The following is a 20,629-nucleotide window of genomic DNA, read 5'->3' on the forward strand; positions in this document are numbered from 1 at the left end:
ATGATCATCCAGGTGGTGCCCTGTGGCTGCGTGGTCAGAATGTGCAGCCTCTGAGAGGCAACTTCTGGTCACTTTGACAAGACCCCCCCCCCCCCCAACCAGGTGGGAACTCGGGCCGAGAGGAGGTAGTTTAAATGACGGAAACTTTTCGGGGCCACTCTTGAAAATGTCAGGAAAACACAACGACGGCTGTATATGCCTGTGTGTTTCTGTCTTTTATTTTTGTGCGTCTGTGGAGACTCACTCCTGTGCCCAAAGGAGGCAGCATTTATCGAATAAGACACCTGTGGAATGGAGATGAGTTTTTAATGTTAAAATATTTTGAACGCTAAAGAGAGAGGCGTTCAGAAAGTTGGGGTCTCGCTCACGGCTGCTTCTAATAAAGAAAAGATGTGTAAAATGAGCGATCTTTTTTTTTTATATTCATAGTGTTTTTAATTCTTTTTTTTTTTCCTTTTTCTTTTGGTAGGGGAGGTAACTAGATTGATTTATTTATTTGTTTTTAGAAGAGACACTGGGGTGGAACCAGGACCTCGTGTGTGCTAAACACGCGCTCTACCCCTGAGCTACACCCTCCCCCCTAAAAATGAGCTGTCATTTTTAAGCACCCCAAATGCAAAACAGCCCTCTAAAACATAAATGAACTGATCAGAAAACCTTGGCCCCTAATCGTTGCAAATTAACCAACGCCGCGGGCCCTCATTTAGAACATTATTTGTTCTGAAATTTGCTATTTTATAGGCATTTCTTACCTTTTCAGAAAAGTCACCGGCAGAGAATGCGCTCTCCATTTCCTCTCTACGTTCCCTGAAGTTATCTGTTTGCTTCTAGCCACGATGGATGGCATCGTAGTATGAAATTTCTTGAATTTTTTCCCTGGCCGATTAGATCTAGTTTTTTGCTTCCTGCCGGCAAGCAGTTTTGAGCTCAGGCCCTCGGGCGGAAGTAGGGTTGGAAGCTGCGTTCGTGCACGTGTAGGGGGAGCCGGGGTGCCTGTCAACTGTGTCCTTGCGTCTCTGTCCTCTGCAGTTCAACAGACTCTTCTGGAGAAATAGAAGACTGGCAGCCACGTGGCCCCGCGGTCCCAGCAGGGCCACAGGCCCGCCTGCGGGGCCGCTCTGAAGACGGCTGCCCCGCCGGGAGCAGGCCGCGTCTCGCCGGTGCCTTCGCTCAAGTCGGATTCCTTGTTGTCACCTTGAGATGCGTCCTGCCTGTCGCCGCCGAGCTGGCTCGATGATACTGACTTAGGACTAGTTTCGCATCCAGACGGGACTGACCCCCACCTTGTCCATGGCCCTGAGGGGTTTCCTGTGTGACGTGGAAGGCTGACTGTCCCCCAGTCCCCGTCATTCGAATATCGATCCCTCTGAACTTCCCGGAACAGAAGCTCTGGGCCGTTTAACAAATTGCCTATAAGTTGAGTGTGTGTGAGCCTTCCCTAACGTCGACTTGACCCTTTTATAGAGGGAGATAAGCCTTTGGTTAGTTTCCTCAAAAATCCTTTCATTTGCTAGGATTTTTTTTTTTTTTTCACATCAGACTAATAAAAAGAAATTGGAAACCAAGTACTTTTCACTTACGTGTGTTACCACCTGGGTGACTTGTGAAGAAGGCCGTGACACTAACGGAATGGAGCCCATGGTCCCTCCTCTGGGGCTGTAAGACCGATGTTCACCCTAAGTGCAGGCTCTTTATTTCTGGGGTTTTCTTAATCTGCCCGTTCCCTTTCATTTGTCTTGTCACGTTGGGAACAAGTCTTTCTTAGCATCCAGATACTCCCCTGCACCAGATACTCCCTGCAGCAGATACTCCTCTGCATCCAGATACTCCCCTGCATCTTCCATGCAGATGAATGCTACGAATTTGTACTGTCTGTAAAAAATCTTTATCAGCTTCAATGTGAGAGCTCGGTTGACCGTTGTGAGACAGAGAACCTCCTTCTATACTTCCTGACAGATGCTCAAGAACTGAAATCACAGTTTTCTCCAGGCAACCCCCGATGCCTTCACCACCTTCAGGGGCACGGCCCCCATTTAGGATGGTGCACCCGTCGCAAAGCTTCCAAAGTGCATGCTGCTGTGTGAAAGTTCGGAAAGGGGTCTGCTTGGGTTTGGAGGTCCATCGTGTCCAGCGTAGAAGCCCTGATGTGGTGGATGGGGGGGGGGGACCGCGTCCGTGGAAACACGAGGCCATCCTGCGTTTCCAGCGGCACAGACGTGCTCACGTGAGGCTCTTGGGACGGTTGTCCAGAGAGGCGGCGGTGTCCTGGGAATGCTTCGTCTCGTCCCGGAGAAGGGGCTGACGAGCTGTAGCGGGTCTCACGTCAGTCGCTCCCTGTTCAGGAGGTGTGGTGCTATCACACCTGTGTGGGCTGCCGCCTTCCCCAGTCAGCTGCCTTTGGGGCAGGGCTGATATCGGGGCATCGCTCATGAGTCCTGAGTCTTTCCCACTTGGAAGCTCAGTAGTTGGAGGGGGTGGGTAGCTGAGCTGCCCCCTCCGCTCCTGAGAGCTCAGCCTGTCCACACCCACATCTTTTCACCGGCCCCTCCTCCCCTCACTTGTCTAAAAGTACGTGGAGCTGCCATCTCAGGGGACCGGCATCTGGTGCCTAAAGCTATTCTATCTTTGGCATTCTGATAACTTTTTGAGTATATGAAACAGTTACAAAAAAAAAAAAAGAGAGACTGGCTATTTATCACATCTATTCATTGCTTCATTCAACAAATACCTTGATTAGATGCTCCCGTCACCACGGCCCCGGGTGTGTGTACAGTGGTGGACACGGCGTCCTGGACCCTACAGGATGTAACACAAATACACTGCGTCCATCAATGGATGGGGGCATCCAGCTGTCAAGGGCTGAGGGCTGGATGAGCCCACGTGCCTGGGTCCCACGGCTAACTCGCGCCGAACACCTGGTCACAAGGGTAGCAGACGGTGTCCGCATTCGCCCCAAATGACTCCTCAAGCGTTGCCTTCAGGGTCAGATTCTGCACACAGACTTGCTCTCCAATAAGAAAAATAAACGCATTAAGCCTTTTTGTAGCTCTGTGAGTAACACTGATGTTTTTATAAGCATCGTGGTCATACTAGAAGCATAAATGTCTCATGAAAGGAGAGAACAGTGAAAGACGAGTATTTTTTTAAGAATATGAAATTATGATTTGTTCATAAATAAATCTGTCCATGTAAGAAATATATCAACTAGGTTTCTTTTTTTTTTAAACGTTGGGTGGAGGTACCTTGCGTAAACTCAATTTAATTTCACATCGACCTTAAAATCCACAGGACTTGATCAAAGGTGGATCTTTTGAAAAACTGAGTTGAAGTGACTCAGCTAGCCGAACTGTTAAATTGTTGGCAAAACAACGAGTTTCTACTGTCCGGCACAGGGAACTATATTCAATACCTTGTAATAACCGATAATAAAAAGGAATACGAAAAGGAATATGTACGTATATGTGGATAACTGAGTCAGCTGGCTGTACACCTGAAACTAACACAACATTGTCAATCAACTCTACTTCAGTTGAAAGAAAAAAGGAAAGAATCTTGCCCCTGTCTGACACTGGTCCCCACTGGCATTATCCTCGTTAAAGGACGCTGTCTCGGTCCTCCCCTGATTAAAAGTACAACGTTGCCCCCCTCCGCACCACCTGCAGAACAGAGCTGTCTGTGGAGCACAGAGAAGGGCCAAAATCAAGCCCCTACTGTCATTTAATCCTCACAGGACGCAGCCCAAAGCGTGACTCAGGAGCTGAGACATGCCCGCCCAGAGGGCCCTCCTCCCCTCCCCTTCCCTCCAGCAAATCTGCACCTCCCCCTTCAAGGCCTGACTCACACGCGATGTGGGGCCCCCGAAGCACGGCCACTGACTTGAGTTATCGCCCTTTTATGACACTTTCAGGTGTTTTCTGCTTGTCACAGTTCTGTCTTCGTTTTGATGGGAACCTTGAGTCTTGTGGCCACAGCTGGTGTCCCTTCTGGACACCCTGGCTCACGGCCGCCAGGCATCAGAGACAGTGACCCCACAGATAGGAAATGGTTTGTATACGGCCCTCTCTGTGCCTCAGTTGCGGGCGGCATTAGTCTGATGGCTCCTAGAATACATAATGCAGACGGGGCGGCTTCAACAGCAGGCATTGCCTCTCCTTTTCCTGGAGGCTGTAATCTGAGGTCAGGGTGTGAGCAGGGCTGGTGTCTCCTGAGCCCTCTCCCCTTGGTGTGTGGACGGCCGTCTCCTCCCTGTGTCTTCATGTGGTGTAGGAGGTCTCTAGGGTCTCTTGTTATAAGGACGCCAATCCCATCATGGTGTCCCCACCCTCATGGCCTCCCCTGACCCTACTCACCTGCCAAAGTCATTCCCTCCAGACACCATCCCATTGCAGGTCAGGGCTTCCACGTATGAATTGTGGATGGCGGGGCAGTAACACGCAGTCCACACCAATTGTCAGTGTGCACAGCACTCCCGACAGTTGACCCCGCCATGGCCCTGGGTTCCTCCTCCCTTCCCGGTGTCTTTGCCCTCCTGTCCTCCCTCAGTCGCCACTGCTCATCGTCTTCTCCTGTTTCTTTCCCACACAGCCTTTAAAACTAGCTTTGGGGCTCCACCGTCTCCAGACACCTTTACAGTAAGGGCTGGGTGTCCCCCTCCCCCGCCTCTGTATGCGTTGTCTACACATGACAATGACCTGATTCCAATGCCCAGCGTCCCCTCCTCTTTGTAAACAACTTTTCCTTCCGTGTGGCCGCACAGCTGGCGTCTGGCCTGCACCTGGCTCAGAACACGATGCATCGGGTGTTTGTTGAGTGAATGCACAAACTCCTCCGACATCCCACACTCGGTGGGAGGCGGAGACCCTGGCATTCACGAGTCGGGTGCGTCCAAGGGCCTGCTTCTGACGCGGCTCAGGTGGGAGGGCCACGTGACACGCCCTTCCCCGCCGTGGACTCACGGTTCCACCACCTACAAAGGTAAGTGGGGTCCAGGGATGACTGGGTGAAAGATACAGGGTCGAAGGCGGAGCTGAAACGCGGGTCTCCGCGCCGATGCCTGCGTTGGCGCAGCGCTGGGCCCGGCGCCGCCCCGCGGGAGGGGGCCCGGGAAGCCCGAACCCGGGCCGCGCCTCCTCTGGCCTCGGGGCGCCGCCCACGCCCGCGGGGACCGGAGCTGCCGGGCGAGCGGGCCGGCTTCCCGCAGCCGGGACGCCGCAAGGCGCGCGGTGGGGGGGGGTGGGGGGCGCGCTGGCCCCGTCACCTGGGTGCTCACTGGCCGGCCGGCCCCCCGGCTTGCTGCGCAGCGAGCAGGCACTCGCCCCACGGGGCGCCGGCTGCGGGCTTGGGCCCCGAGCGCCCGGCCCACTGGATGCCGGCCAAGCGAGGGACTGCACGTTGAGTCACACTTCCCGCCCGGGACGGCAGGACTCAGCACATCCCTCAGTGCGTCCTTCCTTCTGTCTTTCCGTCTGTCCAGGGCGCGGTGGCCGGGCCTCGCTGCCCACTGGACGGCGGGATCCCCCCCACCCCCTCAGCCCCAGGTTCGTGTGTCCGGGAACCAAGGATGGAGAGCTGGCGGGGCCTCTTCTGTCTCGCGTGCCTGTGTTTGCTGACGCCCGCGCGAGGTAAGGGACGCTTTGCTCCGGGACGGTGCGAGTTTGCACCGGGTCACTTGGGAAAACGGCCGTAGCTGGTGGCACCTGTAGCGAAAGGAGACGGAGGAGGCTGGCTGGGAGGGGCTGAGAAGGCACAGGGGTCTGTTCCGGGCCTGGGAATTGAACCCAGATGCGGAGGATGTGGGCTCAGAGCGCTTGGAAGCCAGCGGCTCTCTGGTTTGGCTCCCGGGATGCGCCACGCACGGAAAAAGTGACCCGTGTTCCTGGCGCGCTGGGGTGTTTAATAAAAAGCCATGTTTCCTATTTAAAAGATCGGTTCTGATGACAACGCAGGTGGCCGTGGACTTGGTTGGGTGGGACGGTTCACCCAAGATTGGGTTTGCTGGCAAGGCAGCCCCCGCCCGTGCAGACGGTTAAACGTTTCTCATGAATGTCACCCTCGGGGGTGGCTAATTAAAAAAGCATCTGAACTGTTTACGCCCAAACTTCCATGCAGCCTCTTTCCCCGGATGTCAGGACTCTGGTTTGCTGGGGAAGCAGGGGAAGGAGGAGGAGGCTGGGGAGGGACCTTGTCGAGAAACTGTGATTAACCCGTGAAGTGTAAGATTTAACTGCAATCAGAGAAGCAACCTTGATGCTTTTAGTTTTTTTTGTTTTTTTTTCAATTGACTTGGGTGATTTTAATATTCAAATTCCAAGGGATGGGAGACCGGGTGGGGTTTAAGAGCGAGATGTGCTGGAGATTAGGGTATGAGAAGATTTTGTTTGGATGTCAGTCTTGTAGTATTTCCTGTTTGTCCAGATTATGGATAAGGAGCTGGTTCTTCAGGGGCAGATGTGGGTTTGTTTTTTTGTTTTAAAGGATATCTTTCATTAATTTTCTTTTGGGGGGGGTGAGGTAATTAGGTTTATGTATTCATTTTTAATGGTAGGACTAGGCATTGAACCCAGGACCTCGTGTATGCTAAGCACATGCCCTACCACTAAAAAAATTGGAGTACAGTCCATTTACAATGTGTTCATTCCTGGTGCACAGCACAGGGGCGGATGTGGTTTTGTGACAGGTCCTGGGCTCTGGGGGTCTTCCCTGACACCCTTCTGTTCACCCTCATCCTCTGTGCGTCTTACCGGATGCGGGTCACGCAGAAACGCACCCAGGAGCTCCCTGTGAGTCCCTGAACTCACCCCAGGGCTGAAGGAAGAGGGCAGAGCTCTGTTCTTATACCCACATGCCCAGCTGCCAAACTGGCAAAACACGTCTGAGTAATGACCGTGGGCTCACCTCCTGCCTCCGGCAGCCCAGCCCCCTACGATGCACGGTCCAGTTGATCCTTTGGGAATGATCGGATGTCCTTCAGCAAGATATGTGGTTCATCGCACGTCCGTGGGAAACGCCACAGTGGATTTTTTTTTTTAAATTGAAGTACAGTCAATGACAATGTGTCCATTTCTGGTGTACAGGACAGTGTTGTGGATTTAAGTGACGTTTTTCTCACGAGAGAAGAAGATGGAGGAACCGGCATTGGCTGAACCTGGCCAAGTCCTTTGCAGGATGTTTGGGGTTTTGATGGACGTGCCTTAACGGCAGCGTCACTTCTGCTCGGCGGGTACGATCTGGGTTGATTCTCACACAGCCCTGGCATGGGGGTGCCGTAGCTGAGGGTCAGTCATTTCCTTGAGGTCATAATGATGGTGAAACAAGAGGGCGGGGTAGGTCTGAAGAGGAACAAGAAAGTATGCGAGGTCTGGGTCAGGGTGATTCGGCGTAGATCAGTTGTGCAGGGAACAGCCGGGTGGGCCTTGAGTCCCGGGTAATTGGTTAAACGCACAGACAGCTCCCTCCCCACAAGGCCCCGCCCCCCCTTATCTGTAGGACTGAGCAGACCCACGAGGTCCCAGACACACTCCATGAGGCTGTCGAGATGCTTGTTACCAAGGCTTCAGAAAAACAGACTCCCGTCACGTAACTTGTCTGCCTAACGATCAAATTGTGCGTAGAACATAAAATAACAACAGTGAGCTTAGATTCCTGATGCACGGGCTTTGACAATCGGGCGGTTTCAACTTCCCACAGTGTGGCGGTGGCAGTGGTCTGTTCTGTGGGTCCCCACCCAAGTGATGCTCCTCACCCAGCAGGTCCAGAAGAAGTGACACCCCCTGGGTAGAGATGCTGCAGCCAGCCTGGCTCCACGTGGGGACCAGTTTGTCCCCCAGGGGACACTTGGCCGTGTCTGGAGTCACTGGGAGGTGGGGGGCGGTCGGGGGTTGCTTTTGTCAAATGGTTGGAGACCAGGGGAAGCGCTCAAAGTTCTGTGATGCACGGGAGGCCCTATGCAGCAAAGAGTCACCCAACCCCAAATGCTAATTCTGCTGAGGTCGGAAATCCTGCCTTAGCATGAGAGACTATCTGTATCTGTATATCTGTCTGTGTATCTTTGTAGGTATGTGTGTAATTATTATCTGTCCTCTACTTATGTATTTATATATCTACCTATCTATCTATTCATTCTATCTATCTATCTATGTATCTATGTATCTATGTATCTATGTATCTATCTATCTATCTATCTATCCATCTATCTATCTATCCATCCATCCATCCATCCCATGGGCTTATAAACGCAGGCAGGATTTAACCTGTGGTCTTGAGCCAGAATCCGTCCTTCTCCGGGAAACCTCCGTCTTTGCTTTAAAGGCCTTCAACAGATCAGACCAGGCCCACCCATGTTATCCGGGACAATCTGCTTTATCGGCAGTCCACAGATTGTGGATGTTAATCCCATCAACGAACTACCATCACAGTGACCTCTAGACTTGTGTTTGACTGAACTGGACCTTGTGGCCCCATAGAGGGGGCACATAAAATTCACCATCCGGTACGATTTCATGTTTCCACTTCGATTGCCTGAGAGACAATTCTAAGGAGGGGTCCAGGCGCACGCCTGTGTGTCCTCAGAAGTATGTCCACGCTTGCTGCGGTCGTGGGACCGGGTGGCAGAGCCAGCACTATTAAATGTTTCTGCTGCCCCAGGTCCCCTAGTACCGCAAGTTGCCCCCTGGAAGGGGTTGCCTTTGCGGTCTTCCTTGGAGCAAATCATTCTCAAGATAAAAAAAAAAAAAAAAGATATCACCCAAAGCACACTCTCCTAGAATTAGATGAACGCCTTATGAGTTTTCTATAAATGGTTTCCTCCAACTGTTCTTTGTTTGTCATCCTTGGCACGGCAATAACACACGACATAGAGGAAATGTGGCAACACCAGGGAGGTGGCTGGGAACGTTGGATGGGCGTCAGGATTACCGGGTGGAGGGGGCACAAATGCAGAGTCCCAAGCCCCTGTGTCTTCTAGGGCTCCAGGTGAAGACTAACAGCAAAGTCGCCATCTTCAGGGGTCTCTCGGGAAGCAGCTCCCTCCTGCGGCCATCCGCGTCCCACCTGAGAGGGGGGTTTCCTTCCAAAAGAGAGCAGAGCTGTCCCCATCCTAAGGCCAGCGCACAGGGGGCTGTTGAAGGAGCTGGCGGGGCTGGGACATTCCATAGACAGAGAGGAATTACCTTCTCTTGAGGCTTGCGGGGTGGATCGGAAGCCAGCCCAATTGGAATTGAGTTCGAATATCTGGGGACTTCATCCACAGACGTCAATTGTCACATCCAGCCTCTCTCCTGCCTGTGGGAAGCAGCCTGGGGGTCTTCGTAACCAAAGCTATGGTTCTCTAGGGGGGTGAGGACCTCCTGGACCCTTGGGGGTGGGAGGGCTGGGTCAACTGGAGGTTGCAAGAAGGAAGGCTCCCCACCCCCCAGGAATAAGGATGTTTTTCTGTTCCCACCATGAACATCTAAAGTGGGGCCCCCAGACCAGCAGCATGGACATACCCCTGGGGCCGGAGAGAAATGCCGTCTAGCCCCACGCAGACCTGCAGACCTGAGCTCTGCAGGTGGCCAGATTCCGGGCTGCTCTGAATGCCCTTGAGGGTCTGAAAGGCACTGAGGCAGGGGTTCTGAGGCTGGAGGGGAAGGCGTGCTGTGGACCCAAAACGCTGGGAGTGGCCTGTCTTTAAGCAACCCTGCCCTAAGGTGGTCCTTCCCACCCGCGCCTCCCAGGTGACTGTCTCTGCTCCTCTCCGCTCCACCCGGCTGTCTGGCGGTGCCTCCAAGATGGCTGAGCATCTCCTAAGGGACTGCTGGACACATGTCGCTCTGGGAAGGCTGTTTAGGACACACCATGCAGCAACGCCTCATCAGAAGGTCTGCAGCATTTTTCTCAAGTCTTGCATTTTCTGGAAGATGATCAGTCCTTACTCCTTTGTGGCCAAATACGTCTCCTCTTGGGGACTTTGCTGGTGCGGAGGGCTTCCACGTGCGACGCACTCAAAGGGCCCTTGAGAGGCCAGGACCCAGGACAACTGGTTGACCTTCCGGGGCACAGCTCCTAGGCTGCCAGGGGCTGAGGTCAAGGAGGAGTCGTGGAGAGTGTCCGTGGTCAGTCAAGTGCCTGGATATTTCCGTCAAGCTGTGCAGCCCGAGAACCCAGCTCTCCGTGAGAACATTTGTCGTCCTGGAGCAAAGCAGCAGGAGGACTGGAGGCTGGGATGGGTTTCATCACAGAGGTTCCAGGAGGAGGAGGTCGGACCCCGCCGGCAAGACACCAGGACCCACCGGGAACACATCCCCGACTCGGGCAGACCCCTCCTTTTCTGCTTCGTCAACCCGGACTGCTGGCCCAGACTCTCACCGTCCTGGGCGAGAGCCATTATAATATGCTTTCCAAGCAGATTTACTTTTTTTTAAACAGCGAAGGCACAGTGTCCAAGGTGGGGGGGGGAACCTTACGATTTGCCTGAAGGAAGCTCGGGGTTGCTCCCTGGGCGTCCCTGCTCCAGCCGTGTGAAATCCGCCTGTGGAACCCCTCAAGGGCCAGACGGTTCTATTGATGCGGGAGAAACGGATGTGGGGCGTGAGGACGGCCGTGGCCCGGGTCTCGGTCGTGCCTCTGGGACGTTCCCCACCAAGTGTGGGTCCTTGGCTTCCTGCAGGAAAGAATTCAAGAGCGAGCCACTGTTGAGTAAAAGGTAGATTTATCTAGAGAGATGCACACTGCATGGAGTGTTAGGCAAGAGAAAGGCCACAAGAAGTCAGAGTTGGGGGCTCAGGTTAAACAAAAGTAGGTGCACCCTCCATAGACAGAGTGCGGCCGTCTCCGAAGACGGGGGAGCGAGACAGGCAGCCAGGCGTGGTGCTGTCAGTTTTTATGAGCCCGGTAGCTTCACACGCCTACAGATGGGACCATTCCCACTGCCCTGGGGTTCCCAGGAACTGGGCCACCGTCCACCCCACTCCGACCTTCTGTGCTTAGCCCTGGGGCTGTCATGGCGCCTGCGGGCACGCGATTGACCACACTGCTACAATGAGCGTGCCACGAAGCTCCAGATCTCGTAGACGTCAACCCTCCTGCCATCTCCATCCTCAAGGCCAACGGGAGTTGAACCTTTGACCATTTTGGTGTTAAACTGCTGTCATTCGTTGAATGGCTGTGCCCTGGCCGCCTTCCCTCCGGTCTCACTCCCATCTGTTGGTGGCTCGCAAAGTGGCTTCATCTATGACAGGGGACCCCGGAAGGGCTGGTTTAAATTAGCCCACACGTCAGGGGACGCCCGCAAAATCCGACGGAAAGAAGTGAGGAACGCTCGTCTCCAAGGGTCCCTTCAGGGGGTACAAGGACAACAGTTGGAATAATAAACTCTTAAGACCCTGTCTGCCTTGCGTATCCGCCGGTGGACCCACTTCCCGGTAATTAGCTGCAGCGGCTGTAAATTCTGGCAGCAGCTGTAATTGGACCCAGGGCTTCCGACAGCCAGCAGGGTTTTCTTCCTCCCTCCCCACCTCCTCTCAGGGCTTGCCTGGGGCGGATTTCCTCCTTAGATGGAGGTAGATAATTCAGTGGGGGCTTGGGGTACATCCTGATTCGGGGAGGCTGTTGACCTGGCACCACAGCCCCGCTGTTTGCTTTGCAGAAACGCCGTTTGTCCCACTGACTTGGGGGGTTTCGGAAGTTCAGGGACGCAAACCAAAATCCGAAACATCTTAGCGTCTTGCAGGGGTAGCGCTGGACTAGGGAGGGGTCTGGTTACTAGACATAATAGAAGCGTTCCGCCAAGTGCCACTCAGGTGGTTTCCTCTTAAAATCCCCGCCCCCACCAAATGTCGCTTGTTTTTGGAGGGTAGGGGGTCTTGGGTACCGTGCCAAGACCTCGCTCCCACCAGCACGAGTCATTTCCAGCCCCCACCTCTGGGATCTCAGCCATGGGGGACCATCATTGCGATCTGGAACACACACACACACACACACACACACACACACACACACACACACACACACGAGGCTGCTTTCTCCGCGGTGTTTATCCGTAAGTAAACCCCAGAACATGCGGGTTTGGTTAAGAGCCGCTGAGCCAGCGAAACAAAGCAGATCAGAAACAGACCTTGTGTTCCCAGCCCCGTCTCGGGCCCTGGGTGGAAAATGAAGCTGGTGGACGTGATTGCCCCGGGCGCACCCTTCCCGTGTCTCCCCCACATGGAGCCCGCTGAGTCTGCATCTCCCTCCGAGGGATGTCCCCCGCGGCGCGGCTACAACTTGAGGGGTGTTACCGGTGGGGCTGCGGCGTAAGCCACACCGGGCGGGACCTTGGCTGCAGCCCGTCCCGGAGAGCAGAGGGTGCCTGATGCAGTCCTGCCGGGCCTGCGGGACTGAGTCCTTTCTGTGCCCTGGGCCGCCCGCCCGCCTGCCCGACTGCTGGCTGGGTGCTGAGTGAGTCACAGGCACGAGGCTCCCTGGTGCCACACCCACAGCCAGCAGGGGCGGCTGCCTCCACCGGCCTCCTCGTGCACCAGCCGCGTCCTCTCTAGAGGGAACGAGGCGGCTGGAAACAGGCTGGTGGTTGGTTTTGGGGGGCTTGGCTATTTCCAAGGCCAGGGGTGGGGGCGCCCGGGGTCCCCGCTGCCTGGCAGGCTGGTGTCAGGGCTCCTGCATCCCCAGAGGCGGCCCCCAGCCCTTTGGGAGAAGGCCCGGGTGCCGCCCAGCTGTTGTGCAACAGGTCGGGCGGGGACAGAGCCCAGGGGCCTTGCTCAGCGCCGGGCAGCCCGGCTCACAGGTCGGGGGAGACGCCTACGTGCTGGTTTATGGACGGGGAAGCGCCCTGCTGTCGAGAGTTACTTGTACGCTGTCAAGGGCGGATGGAATGCAGATTCCGGAGCTGCCTGTGTAGCCGAGGGTCCGGGGGAAGCTGGGTGTGTGCCGGAGGGAGGGTCAGACACACCCTCGCCGGCTGCCCTGGAAGGAATGTGTTTTATGAATCCCGTAAGGCTTCTTGTCTCCCCCTCGCCCCTGGACCATGACCCGGAGCAGAAAGGGGCCAGATTGTTCCCGAAAGAGGAACCAGCAGGGGCTGGAGGGACGCAGACACTGGCAGTGACCGAGGGCTCTGAGGGAGGTGGAAGCTCCCCGTGTTAGAAAAGGCTCTCTGGGATTTAGTCTGGGGATGCACTGAGCCCTGGCCTCCAGTCCAGACCGTGCGGCTGCCCATGGGGGCACGCTGGCCTCAGATCCCCCCTCTCCAGTGTGTGGGGTTGGGCTGTGGGTACTGGCTTCTGGGGATGGACAGGCTCCCAGCCCAACTTACCTTGGCAACCAGCCCCAGATGCTGCCTACATGATTTCTCAGCAGGGGACGTGCCTGGGGCTTCCCTGACCCCACGCTGGGTGGGTCAAAACTATGTCCAGGGCAGCTGCAACCCAGGTGAACACCTGGAGGAGACGCAGGGTCTAGGGACTGCCATGTGTGGCCACTTTTGGTAATGTTGATTCTTCCAAACCGAGACCTCAAGGTATCTTTCCATTTCTTTGTGTCATCTTCAATTTCCTTCCTCAATGTTTTAGTTTTCAGAGCATAGGTGACCTCCTTGGTTAAGTTTATTTCTAGGTATTTTGTTGTTTTTGATGCAATGGAAATGTTTATGCCAGTTATAAAATTCTGGTGTTTGAAGTGGTTAAAAAAAAAAAAACTGAATGAAGGGCCACAAATGGCTAAATATCCTTCTTTCTTGACGGACCTCAGGAGTTTTCAGATCTGGTTTGAGAGGCAGGGAAGGTGGGGTGGGGGCCAGGGCAGGGGGACGGGGGTGCATGTGGGGAAAACGCACTTAAATATGCAGGAGAGGAAGTGACTGCAGCCCTCCCACCCTTGGCTCCTTAAAAAGACTTTTTTTTTTGGAGATAAAATTGTCGTGCAAGAAAGTCACCATGTTAATCCTTTGAAAGAAAGTGAACAGTTCAGAGATTTTTTTTTTTTTAGCACATTCACCCTGTTGTGCAATCATCACCACTCTTGAATTCCAGAACAGTGTCATCACCCCCAAAAGCCCTTCAGCACTGGGGGGAGGGAGGTGGGGCTGTTCTGCAATGTTTGTGAAAGGCTTGCTTGAGGGGGCATGTCGCAGCCAGTGAGGGGCAGCGTGCAGCTGGGCCTCAGTTCAACTTTTATCGAGTAAGGAAAATATCCCCAATTCAAGCCGTGCGGCTGTGAGCTTACCACATTCCCTGAGGGCATTCACTAAGCTGAAAATGAGGGTCAGGTTGTGTCCCGGCAAGTAAACCGAGTAAATCTGTATCTTCAAAAACGCTCACATGCTGCCGCCTCCAGGCAGACCTCCAGGTCTGCTCCCACAGGAAGTGGAACAGCCCACTGCCTTGTGGTCTCGGCTGCACCCTGTGCCCACCTGCAGGGATAGCCACACGTCTTTCTCCCCTAAAGGTCCAGGGGGCAGGGCTCACGACGGTCACGGTCACACCCCCAGCACCCAACAGTGTGCCTGTTACGGAGTCGTAATTCATAACGTTTGCACAGCAAGTACCATGTGATATCACTTCTAGGTGGAATCTGAAAATAAATTAGGAGTTTGGGATTAGCAGAGACACACTACGGTATATAAAATACATAAACAGCAAGGTTCTCCTGTGCAGCACAGGGAACTCTATTCAATATCCTGTAAGAACCTATAATGGAAAAGAATCTGGAAAAGAAAATGCACATGTATGTATTCAGTCAAAACTGAATCACTTTGCTGTACACCTGACGCTACCACAACGTTGTAAATTAACTCTACTTCGATCAAAAAAAAAAAAAAAGAAAGAAAGACAAGGGTGCCACGGTGTTCCTTCAGATGCGTCTTTGGTGAGGCGGCACCAGCCTACCGGGAAAGCCACGGCGTGGGTTTGACAAAGCCACGGGGAGGTGGAGGGGGGTGGACTTTGACCTTCCGTGGAGCTCAGGGCGGTGGGATTGACCTTTGCCCTGAGGGGGGATGTCTGCACAGACCAGCCAAAGAGGAGGCGGGCACCCGGCGCCCTGCCCGTCCCATCTCGGTGTGACCCATGCCTTGTGTCTTCCCCACAGGTCAAGGCGACTTTGATTTGGCTGACGCCCTCGATGACCCTGGTGAGTGCCAGTATTTCGAGGGAAAACGCTATGTTTTTTGCAGCCTGAGTCAGCTGTGCGGTTTACAAGGTAGGGGTTGGGGTGGGGCCAGGATTCAGAATTCTAGGCATTAAAAATTTTGTTTTCACACATCACAGGCACAGAGAGGCGAATGTTTTTTCCACCCGAAAGGCTCTTTAGGACGCCTTGAGCGTGGGGCCCGTCTAACGTCCTGGCAGGTCTGAGCTCCCCGAGCCCGTGGGCAGGGTGCACTTGGGTGCACGCTGAGTTCCCTCCATGGGGCTCTTAGCTGGCTCCGTCCTCCGCCACGCCCGGCGGTGATCACCCGAGCAAGCCCTCCTGCAGGGCGGGCCGCACCCTCCGGTCACCTTCACTCATGGGGCACTGGTGCCTTGAATGGACAACGTGACCCCTCTTTCCACCTGTGTGTGGCCACCACCCTCGGGGTCGGCTTGACCTCCTCGCAGCCAGAAAGCCGAATACACGTCTGCTGGACCCAGGAGGACGGTCCAGATTCAGGCGCACAGGGGAGCTGGGAGGCAGAGGTGTTGGGGCCTGGGGGTTCCAAGGGCAGGGGAGCAGAGTCAGGGGGAGGCAGGAGGCAATGGGCGTGTCAGGTGGGCACAGGGGGACTGGGGCTTCTTTTGGAAAGAAAGATTGCTGCCTGTGTCTTCAGAGACAGATCAGTGGCTTCTGGTGTCCAGTCCAAGCCCTGGTCATTGGCGCAGATCAACCCCTCCATCAGCCTCGCCCCTCCTAGGAAGATGCTTGGGGGAATTAAAAGGATGAATTCAAACATATATGTGTTTATAGGGGTGTTATTCACAGTTGCCAGAAGGTAGAAGCCACCCAAATGATAAAAAGAATGCGGTCCATCCATACAGGGGAATATTACTTAGCCAGGAAAAGGGAGTGATGCTCTGACACAGGCGACAGTGTGGATTGACCTCGAAAATGTGATGCTCTAGAGGACAGGGCTTTCTGCAGAGAGGTGGGATCCCGTCCACTGTGCCCGCGGGCAGTTCTAACCTCCATCACCTTCGCCAAGCTCTGCCGCTCTGAGCATCTTCCAAAAATCTCTCTGTCTTGCTGCCCCGTCTCTGCCCACCCACACCTGACACCCAGATTGTGCACCTGACTCCCCGTCCACGAGTGCTGACCTCGTGGTATGGGAGTCACCCGGGAGGCTGCGAATGTCCCCATATACACACTGCCCGGCACCAACAGGCTCTCCGCAAACGTGTGTCGAATGCATAAGCACGTGCGTGAAAGACACCGGGAGAAGCATGGCTCTGGAGGTGGGAGGCCTCCCTTCCCGTTTTCCTCCACGTGTCCTACGTCTGCCGTGCGGGCTCGCAGCCGCCCTGCAGGTGCGTGTGGTACCAGGTGTGCACCCACCTGCCCTGGACGCTCTGGGCGAAGACCGCCTTCCCGCAGGGGTCCGAAATCTCGCTCCTTCGTCTCCTGCGAGACTTTGCGGAAACTCACTTCCTAATGAGCTGGGAGGACCCCCGTCATGGAAGCTTTGCTCCCCACCCGCCCCTCTGACCCCCAGCCTCTGCACGGATGCAGGGAAGACCGCTAGGCATGCGGGTGAAGTGAGCTTTATTCCCCCCACCATGAATACAGAGTGGAGTTTGTGTTCGTATCACCGTTCGTGGTTTCCATTTTTTTTTTAATGAGGGTGTTTATAATTCTTTCTTTGAGCTGCACATAAATCCTCGACGTTTCTTGACTGTCTGATCTCTCTTTGCCCACAGAGCCCACCAAGAAGCCAAGCTCAGGTGAGTGACTACCTACCTGCCTGCACAGAAGTCAGGCTGCACCTTGGAGCTGGTGTATTTTTGGGTTTTATTTGGGGGGGGGGGACTAATTAAGTTTATTTATTTTTAAATGGAGGGACTGGGGATGGAACCCAGGACCTGCTGCGTGCTAAGCACACACTCACTGAGCTAGGCCCTCCCCCCAGGGAGCTGGCGTATTTGAAGGCACGCCTGAGGGTGTTTTATAGGCTCATGGACTGTGGGAGGAGGGGGTGAAGTTTCAAGCAAACAGGAGTCACTGGGGGAATGCAAATCAAAATCGCAGTGAGACAGCATTCCTCCTCCTCGGATGGCTAGCATCAAAATACAAAGGGCCACAAATACGTAAGGTAACCTTTGTCGGCAAAGGTGCGTGGGGACACCGGAACCCTGGGGGGGGAGGGTTGCCGGCGGGCGTGGAAAATGGTGCGGCCTCTGCAGAAACCCATCTGACAGTGCCTCAGAAACTCCGTATGGAATTTCTGTAGGACTGAGTCGTTCCGCCCCCGGGTGGCGATCCCAAAGAATGGAAACCAAGGATTCCAATGGGAACACACAGATGGAGGCTGACGGTGTATAATCCCTCGCAAGTCCAGGAGAGACAAAAACAAAAGATAAAATAAACTCGATTAAATGAAAAAGCCAACCTGATTAACGAAACAGAGACCAGGAAAGAAAATTAAAAAAAAAAAAAAAGGGAAACGTTTAAATAGTAGGAACCGTGTACCGTTCATTCCTGTGGAAGTAAAATTATTGCACGACTCTAAGAAGACAGAGTTAGATCAAGCCATTTAAAATCAGCTTTATGCCGTTAAACAAGGTGAGAGGAAATGGGAAAAGACGCGTGAAGCGAATCTTAACCAGAGGAAGGTGGTATCACCTAGTAACGTTACAAAAAGTAGCCTTGAAGGAAAAAAAAAGAAAAAGAAAAAGAAAAAAACAGTTGTGTGTGTGTCTCTGTGTGGTTTTTTCTTTCCGTTCTAAATGCTGAGATTTTGTTTCTAACCGCCGAAGTAATTTTTTTTTAAACCTGGTCGATGGTAATCCCCAATGCCCTGAGCAACAGCGGTGAGTAAGATATAAGCTCTATAATCACCTGCTGTTCTTGTTTTACAGGCTGCTTCTGAGGGAGGGACGTTTTTCTCTTCCAAACACACAGTCTCATTTGTACCCCGACAGGTATCTACCCAAAGCCGAAGCCCCCATACCCACCACGGCCTGCGAGTCCCGACCACCACGGGGGAGGTAAGAACGTTCACTGCTTTCAGAACGGGTTTGATGAAACGTGTCTCTCTTTTTTTCTTTCTTTCATTTTTTTTTTTTTAACTAGTTTTCATCAAGCTGCTTTGGCTAGAAGCACCAGGTCACCCTCTAGGGAGGGTGGGGTTTGCATCAACATGACTTACTGTGATTTGTCCTTCGGAGGAGGAGGAAATATGGTCCAATAGCCCGGAAACTCCTCAGCAATTCAGGAACTGAAAAAAAAAAAAAAGCTAAAATGTGACCATGGAGATGGGGACCTGGAAAGCCGGAAAAGTTGAGGGCGTGGGGAAGCTCCATGGAAGGTTCTAGGCATTGGGAAGGGTGGAAACTCATCTCCTCGTGGGGAGGGAGGTGGTCAGTCAAAGTAAGAAGTCAGGTTCGATGAAGCATTGCCTAATTGCAAAGCAACTCATGGCACTAACTGAGTTAGTTAAAGGCTGGCTAAGTGACTACCATCCTTTAAGACCATCTTTTAAATCTGCAACTCCCAATTTATCCCCTGTCCCCCCGCCCCGGTAACCATAAGTTTGTTTTCTATGTCTGTGAGTCTGTTTCTGTTTTGTAAATAAGTTCATTTGTGTCATTTTAAAAAAAGATTCCACATAGGAGTGATCTCATATGATATTTCTCGTTCTCTGTCTGACTTACTTCACTTAGTCTGAAAATCTTCAGGTCCATCCATGTTGCTGCAAATGGCATGATTTTGTTCTTTTTTATGGCTGTGTAGTATTCCATTGTGTAAATACACACCTTCTTTATCCAGTCAACTGTGGATGGACATTTAGGCTGCTTCCACGTCTTGGCTGTTGTAAATAGTGATGCCATGAACATTGGGGTGCATGTGTTTGTAGAATGATTCCTAACATGCAGATGACCTAATTCTGCCCTTTGCTTCTTAAGAAAAAGAAAAGCTCTTTTTTTCTTCCAAGTTTAACATCCCAGCTCCATCAATTTCCTTCTTATAAAAATTCCTCCCAGCCCTTTCCACAAAGCCTTGTTCGACAGAGCGTTGCTCTTCTGCAAGGTGCCGGCGGACATCGCTCATGGGACGGACTTCTTGCTACCGTCTATTTGGGAAACACCGGGTTAAATGTGCTTCCACGGGCTCCTGTAAAATGAGTCACCAGAACCAGGTTGACTCATCCATCCCGGGGCCTGTGGGGGGCAAATCTCAGGCTTGGGAGGTGTCCTCCTGTGACTCACAACTCCCGGGGCCAACACATTCTTTTCTCGTCTTTTTTTTTTTTTTTCTTTTTAATCGAAGGACTAGGGATTGAACCCAGGACCTCGTGCAAGCTAAGCACACACTCCACCCCTGAGTTGTGCCTCCCCCCACACCCCTTCCCTGATGCATCCTGAACCAGAGGAACGTTGCTTTCCGGCGTTTGTTTTCAAGCTTTGCTAAAACCCAGCCGTGAGATGGCGGTCCTGATTATGGATTTATATTTGATACGCTTTATGCAGCTCTTGGTATCAGCATAAGCCACAAGAGGGAAAAAAAAATTCACCCAAATGAACCCCTTTTGTGCTTTAAAGGGGATGGTCAGTAGAGTGGAAATATACACACGCAGAGCGGAAAGCGGGACGCACCACCAGCAACGTGAGATGCTTTTGTCCTCATATCGGGGACGGACTTTCGCCAACCGTCTGACCTTTGCGATAACCCCACACAGGGGGACGTTCCCAGCTCAGTATCTGCCGCCTTCGTTCCAGGAACCCGTGAGCTTTTTGCTCCCAGAACCAGGGGAGGAGGTCCCGGGTGCCGAGATCAAAGCGGGTTTTTAAAGCTTGGTGCTTGGAGAGGTTAAAGACCTTTTGAGGGCTCTGCCCGGCAAATGTGAACCAGCCGGATTGTCACCTTGTATTCCGGTCTTTCTGCGTGGGTGGCCGGTTCGTCCCTGGAAGGTGCCATGGCTTTCCTAAAACCACCTTGCTGTTTTCAACAACAGGTATCTACCCACCGCCGAAGCCGCCGCCTCGCCCGCAGCCTGGCACTTACGACAACAGCGGAGGTGAGAGTCGTGAGTGTGGGGGTCGCCGGTGGATGCCACCCGTGTTCCAGGTTCTCGTCCCGCCCCAGAAAGAATTCAGAGACAAGACGTAGTGGTTTAAAAAACAGAGAAAAAGTAAAGTGAGGATTTATTAAAGGACGGATGGTTCACCCTCGAGGGGAGAGCGGGCAGGCTCAGGTGAGCGGCTGCCCTGAGTTACTTTGGCAAGTTGGTTACACAGGGTGTAAAAATGAATGGGCGGTAGGTTCATTGGGGAGGGAAGGGTGTGGGGTCCTATTCCCTGATTTTCATCCCAGCCGCACCTTCCCGAAGGGAGGAAGGATTTTTGTCCTTAGTTAGTCTGGATAGGACTGTGGTGAATGGGAACTTGTAATCTGCAAGGCTAATTTTGTTGAAATGAGGGCATAATGAGCAAAAGGTTACATTCGGACACTGGAAGTTCCTGCCTTT

At 53.4% G+C, this 20,629-nt stretch overlaps 2 protein-coding genes across 6 annotated transcripts in view; both read left to right on the forward strand.

Moving 5' to 3' along the window:
- CD99 (CD99 molecule (Xg blood group)) overlaps window positions 1–1,565 on the forward strand; it is a 33,059-nt gene extending 31,494 nt beyond the window's left edge. Inside the window, exon 10 of the mRNA XM_074359468.1 lies at window positions 1,030–1,565. Coding sequence (XP_074215569.1) covers window positions 1,030–1,055 — 26 coding nt within the window. The 3' untranslated portion in view covers window positions 1,056–1,565. The remainder of the gene's footprint in view (window positions 1–1,029) is intronic.
- A 3,252-nt stretch (window positions 1,566–4,817) lies between these two features.
- XG (Xg glycoprotein (Xg blood group)) overlaps window positions 4,818–20,629 on the forward strand; it is a 31,691-nt gene continuing 15,879 nt past the window's right edge. Inside the window, exons 1-6 of one of the 5 annotated variants that reach the window (XM_045505291.2) lie at window positions 4,818–4,974; window positions 5,474–5,621; window positions 15,061–15,102; window positions 16,863–16,886; window positions 18,084–18,149; window positions 20,117–20,179. In XM_045505291.2, the coding sequence (XP_045361247.2) occupies window positions 5,561–5,621; window positions 15,061–15,102; window positions 16,863–16,886; window positions 18,084–18,149; window positions 20,117–20,179 (256 nt within the window). In that variant the 5' untranslated portion in view covers window positions 4,818–4,974; window positions 5,474–5,560. Of the gene's footprint in view, window positions 4,975–5,127; window positions 5,622–15,060; window positions 15,103–16,862; window positions 16,887–18,083; window positions 18,150–20,116; window positions 20,180–20,629 lie in introns of those variants that run through there. The other 4 variants (XM_010968272.3, XM_045505292.2, XM_010968273.3 and 1 more) reach the window with 4 other exon arrangements.

This window comes from Camelus bactrianus, chromosome X (genome assembly GCF_048773025.1).
Source record: "Camelus bactrianus isolate YW-2024 breed Bactrian camel chromosome X, ASM4877302v1, whole genome shotgun sequence".
Classification (NCBI taxonomy): Eukaryota; Metazoa; Chordata; class Mammalia; order Artiodactyla; family Camelidae; genus Camelus; species Camelus bactrianus.